Source organism: Rhinopithecus roxellana, chromosome 10 (genome assembly GCF_007565055.1).
Source record: "Rhinopithecus roxellana isolate Shanxi Qingling chromosome 10, ASM756505v1, whole genome shotgun sequence".
NCBI classification, from domain to species: Eukaryota; Metazoa; Chordata; class Mammalia; order Primates; family Cercopithecidae; genus Rhinopithecus; species Rhinopithecus roxellana.
Window position 1 is genome coordinate 12,097,819 of NC_044558.1, and position 15,692 is coordinate 12,113,510.

At 36.4% G+C, this 15,692-nt stretch overlaps 1 protein-coding gene across 1 annotated transcript; it reads right to left on the reverse strand.

Annotated features, from left to right (window-relative positions):
• Positions 1-6,106: 6,106 nt before the first annotated feature.
• Positions 6,107-9,632, reverse strand: LOC104674191 (taste receptor type 2 member 43). The gene has a single exon (XM_030939151.1). The coding sequence runs from the start codon at positions 8,392-8,394 to the stop codon at positions 7,465-7,467; it is 930 nt and encodes a 309-aa protein (XP_030795011.1). The 5' UTR covers positions 8,395-9,632; the 3' UTR covers positions 6,107-7,464.
• Between the last annotated feature and the right edge of the window lie 6,060 nt (positions 9,633-15,692).

Consider the following 15,692-nt stretch of genomic DNA (forward strand, 5'->3'; position numbering starts at 1 on the left):
CAGCCTCAAACTTTTGGACGCAAGTGGTCCTCCCACCTCAGCTTCAGGAGTAGCTGTGTCTACAGGAATGCACCACAACACCCAGCTAATTTTTTTTATTTTTTTGTAGAGACAGAGTCTCCCTTTGTTGCCCAGACTGGCCTTCCACTCCTGTTCTCAAGCGTTCCCCTCATCTTGGCCTCCCAAAGTGCTTGGATACAGGCATGAACAACCGCAACTGCCTGAGAACTTCCATTTTTGAGCAGAACACACATAGCTCAGATGTAGCTTCTGCTACAACTAAGATAAGAGAAATAAAAGGCCAAAATTATATTTTCAATTAATCACCGAGTTGTACAAGCAAGGATGACCAGCTGAACTGAAATCCAGCACAGGCATAGTCTTTATAGATTGCAGTTATACATTCCATGCAATCCCTATCAAAACCCAGCAGATGTTTAATCACAGAAAGTGGAAAACTACTCCTAAAATATATCTGGAAATGCCAAATGATCAGAACACCAAAGGAAATTGTTAAAAAAATAACAAATTTGGCGGATTACACTTTCTGATTTCAAAGCTGACTTCAAAGCTGCACTAATCAGGATTCTATGGTACTCACATTATGGTAGACACAAAGAACAATGAAACACAACTGACAATCCAGAAATTAACACCAACATTCATGGTCAATTGATTTCAAAAAAGGAACTATTGCAATTCAATAGGAATTATTCCTTTTTCTCAACAAACATTGCTGGTAAAAAAATTATAGAAGACTACCTCAAAGAATTTAATAAACAATTTCCCTAAGGTCAAGGGTAGAGAAAGGATTCTGAAAGCAGGAAAAGAAAAGAAACAAATAATGTACAATGGAGCTCCACTACATTTGGCAGCAGCCTTTTCAGTCGAAAAAGGCCAGGAGAGAGTGGCATACATATTAAAAGTGCTGAAGGAAAAAATGTTTTAGCCTAGAATAGTGTAACTGGAGAAAATATTCTTCAAACATGAAACAAAAATAAAGAGTTTTCCAGACCAACAAAAGCTGAGGGATTTCATCAGCATCAGATCTGTCCTATAAGAAATGTTGAAGGGATTACTTCAGTCAGAAAGAAAAGGACATTAATGAACAATAATCACTTGAAGCTACAACACTCACTGGTAATAGTAAGGAGACAAACACAGACTAGTATAACACTGTAAATGTGGTGCATAAAACTTGCTTAAGTAGAAAAACTAAATTATGAACCAATAAAAAAAAAATAGCAGAGTGGCTGGTCAGATGGCTGAATAGGAAGAGTTGCGGTCTGCAACTCCCAGTGAGATCAATGCAGAAGTTGGGTGATTTCTGCATTTCTAACTGAGTTATATGGCTCATCTCACTGGGACTCGTTAGACAGTGGGTGCAACCCATGGAGGGCAAACTGAAGGAGGGTGGGACACTGCCTCACCCAGGAAGTGCATGGGGTTGGGAAACTCCCTCCCCTAGCCAAGGGAAGCAGTGAGGGACAATGCAATGAGAGACAGTGCATTCCAGCCCAGATACTATGCTTTTCCCATGGTCTTTGTAACTCACAAACCAGGAGATTTGCTCCAGTGCCTACACCACGAGGGCCCTGGGTTTCAAGCATAAAAGTGGGTGACCATTTGGGCAGACACCAAGCTAGCTGCACAAGTTTTTTTTTTCATAACCCAGTGGTGCCTGGAATGCCAGCGAGACAGAACCATTCACTCCTCTGGAAAGGGGGCTGAAGCCAGGAATCCAAGTGGTCTAGCTCAGTGGATTCCATCCCTTTGGAGCCCAGCAAGCTAAGATCCACTGGCTTGAAATTCTCACTGCCAGTACAGCAGTCTGAAGTCAACCTGGGACACTTGAGCTTGGTCAAAGGAGGGATGTCTGCCATTAATGAGGCTTGAGTAGGCAATAATCCTCTCCCAGTGAGAACAAAGCCACCAGGAAGTTTGTAGTGTGTGGAGCCCACCACAGCTCTGCACAGCCACTGTTGCCAGACTGCCTCTCTAGACTCCTCCTCTCTGGTCAGGGCATCTCTGAAAGACGGGCAGCAGCCGCAGTCAGGGGCTTACAGATAGAACTCCCATCTCCTTAGGAGAGAGCACCTGGGGGACAGGGCAGCTGTGGGCACAGAATCAGTAGACATAAACGTTCCTGCCTGCCAGCTCTGAAAAGAGCAGCAGATCTCCCAGCACAGTGCTTGACCTCTGCCAAGAGACAGACTGACTTCTCAGTTGGGTCATCGACCTCCGTGCCTGCTGACTGGAAGACACCTCCCAGCAGGGGTTGACAGACATCTCACACAGGAGAGCTCTGCTTGACATCTGGTGGGTAACCCTCTGGGACAAAGTTTCCAGAAGAAGGAACAGGCATCAACCTTTGCTGTTTTGTGGCCTCTGCTGGTGATGCCCAGGAAAACAAGGTCTGGAGTGGACCTCCTGCAAACTCCAGCAGACCAGCCCCAGAGGGGCCTGTTAGAAGAAAAAATAACAAACAGAAATGAATAACATCAACATCAACAAAAAGGATGTACACACAGAAACCCCATCTGAAGGTCACCAACATCAAAGGCCAAAGGTAGATAAATCCACGGTGAGGAAGAAAAAGCAGCACAAAAAAGGCTGAATATTCCAAAAACCAGAATGCCTCTTCTCTTCCAAAGGATCACAATTCCTCACCAGGAAGGGAACAAAACTGGACAGAGAATGAGTTTGATGAATTGACAGAAGTAGGCTTCAGAAGTGAGTAATAAACTCAACTGAGCTAAAGCAGCAAGGTCTAACCCAATGCAAGGGAGCCAAGAACCTTGAAAAAAAGTTTAGAGCAATTGCTAACTAGAATAACCTGTTTAGAGAATAACATAAATGAAAGAAGAGTGAAGAGACAACCCACAGAATGGGGGAAAATATTTGCAAACTACTCATCTGACAAGGGATTAATAATCAGAATATAAAAGGAGCTTTAACAACTCTATAGGAAAAAAAATCTAACAATCTGATCAAAAAACTGAGTGAAAGATTTGAATAGGCGTTTCTCAAAGGAAGATATACAAATGCTAAACAGACATATGAAAAGGTGCTCAACATCATTGATCATCAGAGAAATGCAAATCAAAACTGAGATATCATCTCATCCCAGTGAAAACAGCTTATATCCAAAGACAGGAAGTAACAAACGCTGGTGAGGATGTGGAGAAATGGGAACCATTGTACATTGCAGGTGGGAATATAAATGAGTACAACCACTATGGAAAACAGTGAAAGGTTTCTCAAAAGACTAACATTAGAGCTACCGTATGATCCAGCAATCTCACTGGTGGGTATATACCCAAAAGAAAGGAAATAAGTGTATCAAACAGGTATCTACACTCCCATGTTTACTGTAGCACTGTTCACAATAGCCAAGATTTGGAAGCAACCTCAGTGTCCAGCAACAGATGAATAGATAAAGAGAATGTGGTACATATACACAATAAAGCACTATTCAGCCATTTAAGAAATGAGATCCTGTCATTTGCAACAATATGGATGGAATTGGAGATTATTATGTTAAGTTGAATAAGTCAGAAATAACTGACTTATTTTTTGCACAGAATTTGCACAGAATTGCAAAGGCAGTGGGGGTTAAAGGGAAGGTGTGGCTGGTTAATGGTTATCAATAAAAAAAATAGAAAGAATGAATAAGACCTACTATTTGATAGCACGGCAGGGTAACTATAGTGAACGATAATTTAGTTGTACATTTTTAAATAACTAAAGGAGTATAACTAGGTTGTTTGTAACAAAAGAGGGTAAATGTTTGAGGCTACCCCATTCTTCATTATGTGATTATTACACTTCGCATGCCTGTATCAAAACATCCCATGTACCCAATAAATATACACACCTATGATGTATCCACAAAACTTAAAAATACATTTTAATAAAAGAAATACCTAAATTTCCTATATCTGTTTACTGATAAGGTAAGCTAATATGCCCACATAATGTGAAAATAGCAAAAAATATAAAATAATGTTTTCAAATAAACTGAATACAAATTATGAAAAATTCCACATATTAACAGTAATTATTTTTTGTAGTCTATCAACTTAAATTTAATTTCCAAGATTCCTAGTTCAATTTAAGACCTCAGACAAATATTAAATTCAGTGGCTTCATGAAAATCTTTCCATAATTTCTAGGTAAGATGGAATACTGAAATGTGGTCACCAATCACAGGTTACATGAATAAATAAATAAATAAATAAATAAATAAATAAATGTAACTTTTATTCTTATTTTATGTTTATGGAGTGGCTATTTGTTTGGATTATGTTAACAAACATGGGAGTTTTGTAGGCTAATTCAAGCAAGTGTAAAAAGGATGTATATGACCTTAGAAATTTGTAATATATGTGCTTGAGAATTTTGCACATCTGCCAAAATAGTTATTTTTAAGAGTCCTGAATCACGTAACTTCCAGTTTTCTTTATGAATTACTTTGATTAATTAGTAAAAGTAGGAGTTAGAACCATGCTAGAAACAAGAATGGATAAGGAATAGGACTGTTATGTAAGGCGATGGAATGTGGTTTGGGTTTTCAAGAAAAGAGTATCTCTGCCTAAAGTAACGTGTTTTGTTGTTATCTCTGTCTTCACTGTGCTTCATGATAACTGAAATCTCAATTTAATTATTTTAGCTGGGCTACATGAAGTCTGTCCTATACACGCATGGTATAGGGACCAGAGCAGATATAGACTCTGGTCCAAGCTGCTCTGGCCACTGTGCCAGATGATCCAGCGGCATGCATAGAGGGCATTATAGGACTCTGTGCACGTCTCTGACAAGCCTGTAGGTGAAGGGAGAGCAAATCCCTATGGAATTAGTGCAAGACCATTCCCTCTTCAGTGGAGGAGTATCCTCTGCCTGACAAAAAAAAAAAAAAAAAAAAAAAAAGCAGCAAGTGTAGAACATTAATCCAAGCATAGAGTTCACCTAAGCACAAGCCCCTCTAGGCACAAAACCCTGTGCAGCTCTGCAAGTCATATGCTCCTAAAACCAGCCATGACTGGAGACCATGAGCACATCTGAGTGGCAAAAGGATTGGACTGCACTGGACACAGACGTGTGCTTTCTTAGATTCCCTTCACTATCTACCATTCCCCTCATCAGCACCTTGCCTGAACCAGATCAACCTTCCGTTTGGAACTTGAATGCATCACCACACTGTGGGCATGAAGTCTGACTTTCAAAACCTTCACCAAGGGACTAGATGATGTAAGACAGAACAACAGAGATGGTAGTTCCGCCTCAGGTAAACCCTGGCCAATAGGATATAGAAGTCCAATGACAGCTGAGCAGAAACATTCTCCCTCCTCTCTCTCTTCCATGGACTAATGTTGGCTGTGGTTTCCCCTTGTAGCCCTTCTGGAAAAATGCTGGGAGCCAAGTGCATGTATCTAATGACCACCATGCTGTCTCTCACCTCACCGTGAAGTGGCTGCCAGCAGAGTCACACCAGACATCACCACACATTGTTTCACGTTTGTTTCTGTCTCAATTTCCGCATGTCCTTACCACTTTTGTCTTGAACTTGACTTCTAAATAAATGTCATCACTTTAATAACAGGTATTAAATTGAAAACATTTTAGTAAAGTAGCTGGTTACTAACTCCATTTTTTGAAATAACATGCCATTTGTGTTTAAATAATAATCAACTAGAAAATATCATAATATACATATGTAATTCACAATAAAAAAACACATATTCAAATAGACCAAAGTTGTTTACATGTTTTTTAAAATATTGTAATAGGTGCCATATGATTTTGATGTTCTACTTTGTTTCCAATTCAGACACCTGATACAGCTGCATCAAGACTATATTATTGTGATATTTCCCCTAAAACTGTGGAAGAGCCAAACTTTTCCTTTGATGAAAGATTCTCCTTGGATAAGCCTGTAACCTTAACCTGAAACCAGAACGGGGGAATTCACGCAACTGCAGATTTTGTGATTTGTTTCCTTTTCATTGGTTTACCACATCAACTTACCCATTTTATCCACCCATTTATTTGTTCATTTAAATGATCATTTTTGATCTTCTATTCTTGGTGCTGCGTTCTAGTTCCTGGGGTCAACAGAAAGCCGGACAGACACAATCTCTTTTTTACAGTTCTTATATTGTACTGAGGAAGATACATAATTTTAAAAAATACATAAATCAGGTGTGGGGATGATTTATCTTAAGGTTTAAATGACATTGTTAAAATTTCATAACACCAAGACTTAAAACAGTCAGGTAGAATTTAGCTGTGAACAAGAGTGTACGTTTCTTTCTTATAATAGAACATTATATGAATGAATATGTCAACACATTTTCATTTCATCATTGACAACAAAATTACAACGTTAAGGCACATCTCATAATTAATACATAGATTTCATACATACTATTTTAACATTTACAAAATGTTTCACTGAATTATTTTTCATAATTTCTATTTTAATATTGATAGTTTTTTTGGAAAAGAGAAGATTTGATTTCTCTTATCTGAAGTTTACAAGGAATATTCTAAATGGAAGATAAGGATATAATTAGCAATTCAGGGGCTTAAGACTGCTTTTGAAAAAATACTAAAATAATTTACATAACATCTCAACTTCTAAAACAGCTTTTCTTTAATTCAAAAGCTGGAAGAAATGATGTTTCTAACTGCATGTGGAGATGGATAATAGCAATGGAGATCATCACCATGATTTTTCAACCCTTTATTACCAAAGAGATTATTTTTAGTTATTCACATACTTGTATGAAATCTAATATTCCTCAGTACTGCTTATGGCAGACATACACGAAATTTACTGTGCATAGGCTTGTCACTCGAATTCCATTGTGTGCATTGTTTTCTAACAATAATTCTGATTGCCTTTTACTAAACAGAAAATAGAAATTCATAATGGATTAAAACCCCAAAGATACATCCTCATTATTGATATCGAATTGAATGACCTTACCATCCAATAAGTTACAGGTTCAAACAATGAATTCTAAGCTCACTGTGATATATTTGTGTGGTTCAAATAACAATAGAAAAGAAGAATATTTTTCATGGAATAAGCTGCTAGTTCTTAATAATTATAAATAGACATCATAAATTCTACAAATGAAATATAAAATACATGAATGAAATACACATAGCTTCATAATTCTGAGGAATTTTTGTCATATTTTGTATAATTTGGCAGTTTGTATGAAAAAAAGAACATGTTAGTGTCCTTGCTCCTAAGTTTTCATACACTCATAAACACACACACATACACACACACATATATATATAAGATAATTTTAGGTCAAAGACTTTTCTAGGTATATGTTTGGAAATTATTCATACACATACTTTACAGAAAAACCAGTAAGAAATAGAAAATGTTTCATACACCACCAGTTTGTTTTCTGCTAGAAGACATACAATGCTCCTCTCGTGCATCTATGGAGATGAAGGCTTCTGTCCTTTCACCCAGTACCTCACTTGCCACAAAACTGAAAGAAAAGTCTGCTTTAGCTTCTTGTTTCCCCAAATCAGGAAGAATGCGTGGGCTGAAGGATACATGATTCTAATAGCTTTGCAGAACAGGAAGAAAGGTTTATTTTCCAGCCTCTCTGAACTCCAAACTGATATCATTATGGACAGAAAGTAAATGGCACATAACAAGAGGAAGGAGATCACAGTTTGCAAAGCTTTTATGTGGACCTTGGTGCTGGGATCTTGACACCCTTTACCATGAAGCTGCATCTTCTTGAGATGTTTACACAAAGAACAGATTAACAGCACAAAAGATAGTAGGGTCAAAGTGAAGGGTACTAAGTTTGCTAGCATGGTTACAGTCGCATTTGAAAGGTACATTGCACTCATCAATTTGATCTTCCAAGTCATGTTTCCTTCATATTCTTTTGTTCGTACAATCTCATTCATGTTTATGACAAAAAGATGACAAGCCAAAAATAGCAAAGGCCCCAACAGTATAACCAGAATGACACTCTTAACTCTCCTCTTTAAGTGAAGAAACATAAGGTTGGAGAAATTGGCAATCTTGAGCAAATAAAATATGCTGAGGCTAGTAGCAAGCCAGTTGCTCAAATGGCTGGTTACTGCCCAGAGGTTATAAGTAGTAGTTCTTACATCTACACTATAAAAAGCTGGATTCAACACAGTTGAATACCAATTTAATAATAATACCCAGAGCAAACCAACTCTGGAGACTGCCAGAGCAGTGAGAATTTGGTCAGCAAAGGAGATCTTTTGTCTCTTGACCAGCTCAACGGAATTTACCAATGCTATGAAGCCATTAGTAAAATTTCCAATAACAAATGTAACCACTACTAGAATGGAAAAAATGATGGGTAGAAAAGTTATCATGTCTGAACAGACAAAAAGAAAATTTTAAAATGCTGGTGTTGTATCTGGAGCTGGTTCCTGCAGGTGGGTTCGTGGTCTCGCTGACTTCAAGAATGGAGCTGTAGATCTTCACAGTGAGTGTTACTTCTCTTAAAGATGGCACAGACCCAAAGAGTGAGTGGTAGCAAGGTTTATTGAGAAATTTCCACACCCAGGCAGGTTGCTGGTGGTGGCTGAAGTGGCGAGCTTTTATTCCCTTATTTGTCTCCTCCCATTTTTCTTTTCTGTCCTATCAGAGTGACCTTTTTTCAGTCTTCCCTGTGATTGACTACTTTTAGGATCCCGCTGATTGGTGCATTTTAGAACACTGATTGGTGCATTTTACAGAGCGCTGATTGGTGCATTTTACAATCCTCTGGCTAGCTACTGAGCGCTGATTGGTGTGGTTTTACACAGTGCTGATTGGTGCATTTTACAATCCCCTTGCTAGCTACAGAAACTTTCTCCAACTCTGCACTGGATTGAGGAAATATAGCTGGCTTTACTTCTCAGTGTAATATCACCGGTTGTAATTGCCTGAATATCCTGACCTTAAATTCTATATGCACCTGATTTGTGTATGTGTTGTGACATTCTTTTTACTTTTAATTGTTGTGACCAGGGTCAAGCCGGAAATCACCATAGCATGCTAATGGATGAGTTCAATGATCTCTTATGGAAAATATTCTTATTTTCAAACAACTAAAATTAACTCATTCATTCACTGTCTGTTCTTGTTCTAGGCTGGAATTATTCACACTGAAATTGACATGAAACCTGAATCCTCATTTGCTAGTGTGCAAATAAGGACATATTCACTTTCAGTGTTTGCAATTTTTCCTTGTGTAACCTCTCCATCATTTATCTTTAGCAATTTCAGTTGTTAGGGAAGTTTTATAACCTAATACAAAGATCATATAGTAAATTTCTGAATTCTCAAAGGAAGCTTTGTCATAACTAAGATCATCACCAATATGGCCTTTTTTAAATGCCAGATTTAAATACACAGAATCCAAACTTCTTTTATCAAAAGCATCTAAGATTTTCTTGAGAACCACAGGCAGACTAATGTTCCATAAGATCTGGTTGCTGCTAATACTTTTTTATAACTTCATTATTCACAAGCTCATAAATGTGCACAAAAATACACACATGTGCATACCACTTATGAATGGAGCAAATAACTTTCTTGTAATTTCCAAAATAAAAAATGAGTTTCCAAGTTGTTGTCCAGATGAAATTAGTTCTATTTTCCCACTCAGGGCTTTCAGCCCATGAATGATATTTATTTACCAAACATATCTCTAATTCTTAGGACTTTGGTAAGGTTTCTTTCAAGTCTAATGCTTAAATATTTATTATTATATCAAATATTTAGAAATTTTATAAGAATGCCTGAGAAGCAGACCCTTTGATATATAATCTTGCAGTATCTTCCTATCACTGGAAGACTGACTACCTTGCCCCTGAATTTGGCGTTCAATCATTTAGCTTACTTTGATAAACAAAATTACTACACTTTGCATAGAGATTTGAGATAGCTTCCATGCTGGGGATTCTTCCTCTTTCCATTTCCTATGAGAACATCGCCTAGCTAGTACACTGTTCCCAGAAGGAGAATGAGAAACTAATGACGTCAGATTGCCGCCACCTGCTTCAGACTAAATTGACAAAACTCTAACGTCCTCCAAGATGCAGAAATTGGCCCATCTCAAATCCCCACAACCATCCACCAAACCCAACTTAGAAAAATGAAATCTGGGCAGAGCACAGGCAAGGCCGAGGTGGGTGGATCACGAGGTCAAGAGATGGAGACCATCCTGGCCAATATGGAGAAACACTGTCTCCACTAAAAATACAAAAATTAGCCGAGAGTGGTGGCATGTGCCTGAAGTCCTAGCTACTCAGGAGGCTGAGGCAGGATAACGGCCTGAACCCTGGAGGTGGAGGTTGCAGTGAGTCGAGATGGTGCCACTGCACTGCAGCCTGGGCAACAGAGTGAGACCCTGTCTCAGAAAAGAAAAAGAAAAAAAACAAGACATCAAACAACATGTGAGATAGTTTGGAGGGTTTTCTCCCGCAGAAAAACATAACTGATTAAAAAACTGCTAAACCAAGAGCGTGGGAAACACGTACAACCTTGTTGTGTGAGGAATTCAGGAGCCAAAAGAAAAAATATGTGGGGAATGGCAAAGGTTTGTTCCTGTGAGATCGATAATTAAGGCTGGAAGAAATCCTTTGGAAAGGTCTGGGGGCGGCAGATAACATCATCTCACATTTCCTCATGCTGCAACTAAATAAAAGTTCCTATTTCAACTATCTTAGAGTTGTATAAGGAGGTATACAAGTAGTTGATATTTCTCCTCAGTATATAATGAGACGAGTAATAATAATTTCCATGAGGCATTGCTCCTAATTACAAATTTGTATATTGAAGTTATAATGCACACTTAGAAATGAACCAATACAAAAATGGGACATACCGCAATTCACCATAAACACTCAAGTAACCATGATGCAGGGCAATACAAGGAACATTGAAAACAGCCCTGGTCCACCTCCAGGCCACTTTCCAAGCCCCTCAACCCTTCTTTGCATCTCCTGAGTAAGCAATATCTGTAATTCATGATGAATATTTCCTTACATTTCTTTATACTTTACCATCTAGGTATGCAACTCTAAACTGCATAGCTTGGTCTGGCCTGCTTTGCACTGTGTGTAGGTGCAATCCTACATGTTCTTCTTGTTTGTGGCTTCTTGGACTCAACATTGTGTTTCTGAAATTTAGTCACATAGTTGCAAGTACATGTGATTTTTTTTCACTTCTCTATATTGTTCCATTGTATGGAATTAATGTTTCATCCAACCGTAATATATATTTGGCCAGCTTCTTTTTTGAACAGTTATGAGTAATTCTACTAGAACATTCTTTCCTATATCATTTGATACAATTCCTTTGTATATATACCTTTGAGTAGAATTACATTGTCATTGTTCAAAATCTCCTCATAGACATAGAAGATTTCAAAAAGTAATTTAACTAAACTTACTCCTGTCACCTTTACCTCCAGTCTATATTTTGCCATTTGCATATATCTTATCAATTACATAATCACCCAATAAGACATTATTATTTTTAAAGTAAACATTCATTTAGAATTATGCACTTATTTACCAGTTTCATTAACTTGTATTCCTTCTTGCATATTCAACTTAATAGTTTAAATAAGACCCTTTACTGGCTAGTCAGGGTGGTTCACACCCGTAATCCCAACATTTTGTAAGGTTAGGTCAGGAGCACCCAGGAGTTCAAGATCAGTCTGTGCAACACAGCAAAACGGCCTCTACAATAAATGAAAAAGTTAGCCAGGCATAGTGAAGCTACTCACAAGGCTGAGGTGGGAGCATGGTTTGAGCCCAGGAGTTCCAGACTGCAGTACGCCATGATCCTACCACTGAACTCCAGCCTGGACGACAGAGTGAGACTCCAACTCTACAAATAAAAATAGTAATAACAATAATTTTTCTTTTACCTGAAAAGATATATTTTAAATGTCTGTTTATCAAGATCTATTTTACTTTTGAAATACACTGAAGACATGATTCTATTGAACTCGAGCTTCATTTTTGCCCATTAAAACTCAGGTTATCATTTAGACAGTTATTCCCTTTAACATAATCTTTATCTTTTCCTTGAGTTACTTTTCAAATTTTCTATTGGTCTTTGATGTCCTGTCATTTTGTGTTAATTTGGTTTTAGTTATCTTGTCTGAAGTCTGATGGTTTCTAAAAATATATGAACTGATACTTTTTATCACTTTTGGGAAAATCTCCACGTTGCTTCTGCCCCATTTTCTCTCTTCAAATATTCCGTAACTGCAGAAGTATGTTAGTTGTTCTGATTGTAGCTTCAATGTCTCTGACCCTCTAGCCTTATATTTTCTATCTCTTGGTCTCCTTATGCTTCATTATGGGTAGTTATCTTCCAATTCACTAATTCTTTCTTGTGTTTAACTGGTTGTTAACTCTGTCTATTGGATTCTCAAAACTGATTACTCTTTTTTTTATCTGATTGTTTTAGAAGTGGAAATGAACTTTTGTTCTCCTTATATAAATCATTTTTCTAATGGAGAAACTAAACCAAGTATTCCTAAAACCAAATTCTTAAAAAAAGAGCTTTTTAAACTTTTAGTATACCTGACATGAAAACGGTAATGATTTTTCTTTTTGTAATACTTTGGTCAAAGTAGAATAAAAGCAAGGTCTAGGCATCCTCCTGCAACTTGTAAGAAACTGGAAATTGATTTGATGTGAATAGCTTTTTTTGGGATAGTAGCTTATCTGTTGCTGGGTCATCACCACAAACTCTCCCCACAGGGAAATTCAGTGAGCAGTAGTAGATCTCAACATGTCATTAAAATTAATAAAATACACTATCTCAACCACAGCTCCACCATTCGATTCCATGATTTAAATTTTGCTATTTTTATTAGCAGAAATCAAGACTTCTTAGTTTATAACAACCTAAAAGATCAAATAGTAAAACAATACTTGTGAGTTTATACAAAAATGAAGGACATCTGATAGAAGTAGACTTGAGGTCCCAAGGAAACAAAACTGAATCTGGTGCTTCTGTGGAATTCCACCATTTAATCCCTATCTGTGAATATAGTTTTGGTTATAGAACTATAAACTTCCAACTCCATCATCACTCACTCAAGTGTGACAGAAGATCTGAGGTCTTACCTCTGTTTGACAATTTGGTCCTAAAACTCTCTCTTTAGAAATAAAAGCTTGCCATAAAATGTGTTATTTGCTTTATCTTTCTTATAAGGTAATTTTATTTACATGAAAATCTAAATTGTTTCTGTAACATCACAGTGAAAGGAGGATTCATTGAAGGTCATCCATAAATAATTATTTGCTTAAGCAATGTATTGTAAAATGAACTACACTTAATTTCTAAATCTAAATGTATTGAGCTTGACTTGAAATTTGCTGTTTACTATTGTAACTTTCCCACATTAATGATGTTTTTAAAATTCCTTATTTTCCAAATTATGTATTTAAATATCTCAAAAACAAATCATTTCATGAGATAGCTGAAGATATAGATGATGATGAAATGATGATGGCAGATGAAAGGGAGAATGCTATTTGATAAAAGTGATTTCAGTCTTGTTTCTAAGTGCTGAAGTTCAGGTTGATGAGAGAACACTATCATTCTTCCTCATGGCTTCATAATTCTTCTCTTATTCTCAACATCAGGCCTAGACAAATACCCTCACATGGTATTTCATCAAGAATGATGTAAAACCAACATATTTTCAATGATTTATTTGTTTTTTTTTTTCATTGACTACATTTTGAAAGTTGATAACATAAGTGACCTCCAACAACTAGGATTCTATTTTGGGATTTGTTTTTCTTTGGCATTTTTGAATACAAACATGGACAAATATTCTATGTAATAATACAGTATATCAACCTCATTTCATCTTTTAATAGCATCATTAGCAAGCCAAATTCTTGCAAATGCTTTTTCACATTCTTAGTTATGGTGACTAAATCTGGATTATTTTACTATAACAGTCAAAGTAACATTATATATGCACACACATACTCAAAGATCACACTAAATATGTTTTATACCTTAACAAATTTGCCTTTCTATGTTTCTTTCTCTAATGTAGAGCCAAAAAATTTATAGTAACAAAATATTTACCCAACACACCCATGTACACAGGAGTAGTATTGTGAAATTAGAATGCTAACAATATGAACATAAATATTTCCTTTAGAGACCCATTTTTGGATATATTTAATTTAATATATTTAATATCCATTGTACTATAATTTATTGGAAATTCACGAATTTCTAACACTTTCAAATGTGTATCATAAATAATTAAATTGGAAATAAAAAGTGTCTATCAATAATGAATATTCAAATTTTGATGTTTCAAATTCATATTAGCATTAAGAATGTGGATTTACAGTTCTTTCTTATATTTCCCTTTTTAAAATTAATTTAAGAAAAGTTTTGGGCCAGGTCTGGTGGCTCACACCTGTAGTGCCAGCATTTTGTGAGGTTGAGGCAGGTGGATTGCCTAAGCACAAGTGTTCAAGCCCAGCCAGGGCAACATGGTAAAACCCTGTCTCTACAAAAAATAGAAAAAATTAGCAGGGCTTGGGGGCACACGCCTAAGGTCCTAGTTACTCAGGAGGCTAACATGGGAGAATCACTTGAGCCCAGGTAGCAGAGATTGCACTGAGCCAAGATTGCGGTTGTGCACTCCAGCCTGGACAACAGAGCGAGAACCTGTCTCAAAATAAAAGAAGAAAAGTTTTAAATTTTAATTTGGATTTATTAGGACCATAATGCTCTATTCTCCTTTATTCAGCAAAAGTTCTAATTTCAATGGTATCTATGAGAATATGCTGTATTATCTTAATTTTATACTTAGAAATGTACTTTATGTTTCTGCTTTTTAAAAATTTTTTTTTATTGTGGAGCATAGCATACATATAGAGTAATAACACCTCATAAACAGTAAGAGAAAAAATTATAAGGTTAACATTGATGCTACCACACCTTGGTAAGAAAATATAATTTGCCAGCAATCCAGATACTCCCAGTATATGTCTCGCTGTTGACATTTTCCTCCCTTCTGGCTATTCCAATTGTTATGACGATCACTCATATATTTCACTGTAGAGTTTTATGACCAATGTAACAAATTACAATTATTAAAAATGTTTTTGAAACTTTATGTAAATGAGATTATACTAAATGTATTTTCCATCTTGACAATTCCTCTCACATCTGTATTATTATCTATGTAGCTCAAATTTGTTCATTTCCTTTGTTGTATTATTCTGTTGTAAACTGTGAGTCTTGTTTGTTAATTTTGATCACTGTGTAGTATTCCATGATATAAGTATGCCACAATTTCTTTATACATTTGGAGCACTGATAGACATTTGAAGGACTATTCAACTTTAGCTATTAAACCTCAGTGATATGCATGTGTGTGCGTGTGTATTCTGATAAGAGTGCAAATTCTGGGTCTTCGAATGTGATCCATTATCTTAATCAGATAATGCCATACTCAATGTAATTGCACTGATTTACAATTCTGGGAGCAGCGTATGAAAATTCCCATTACTTCATATGCTCTCCAAAATAAGTAACATCAGACTAGTTTTTATACCTTTATATATATAGAAAACATTAAACCTAACATTTTATAAGCCTTTTTCTATTATAATTTAGAATG

Coding starts and splice junctions, on each gene's coding strand:
- LOC104674191 (XM_030939151.1), bottom strand. CDS start 8,394: ATGATAACTTTTCTACCCATCATTTTTTCCATTCTAGTAGTGGTTACA.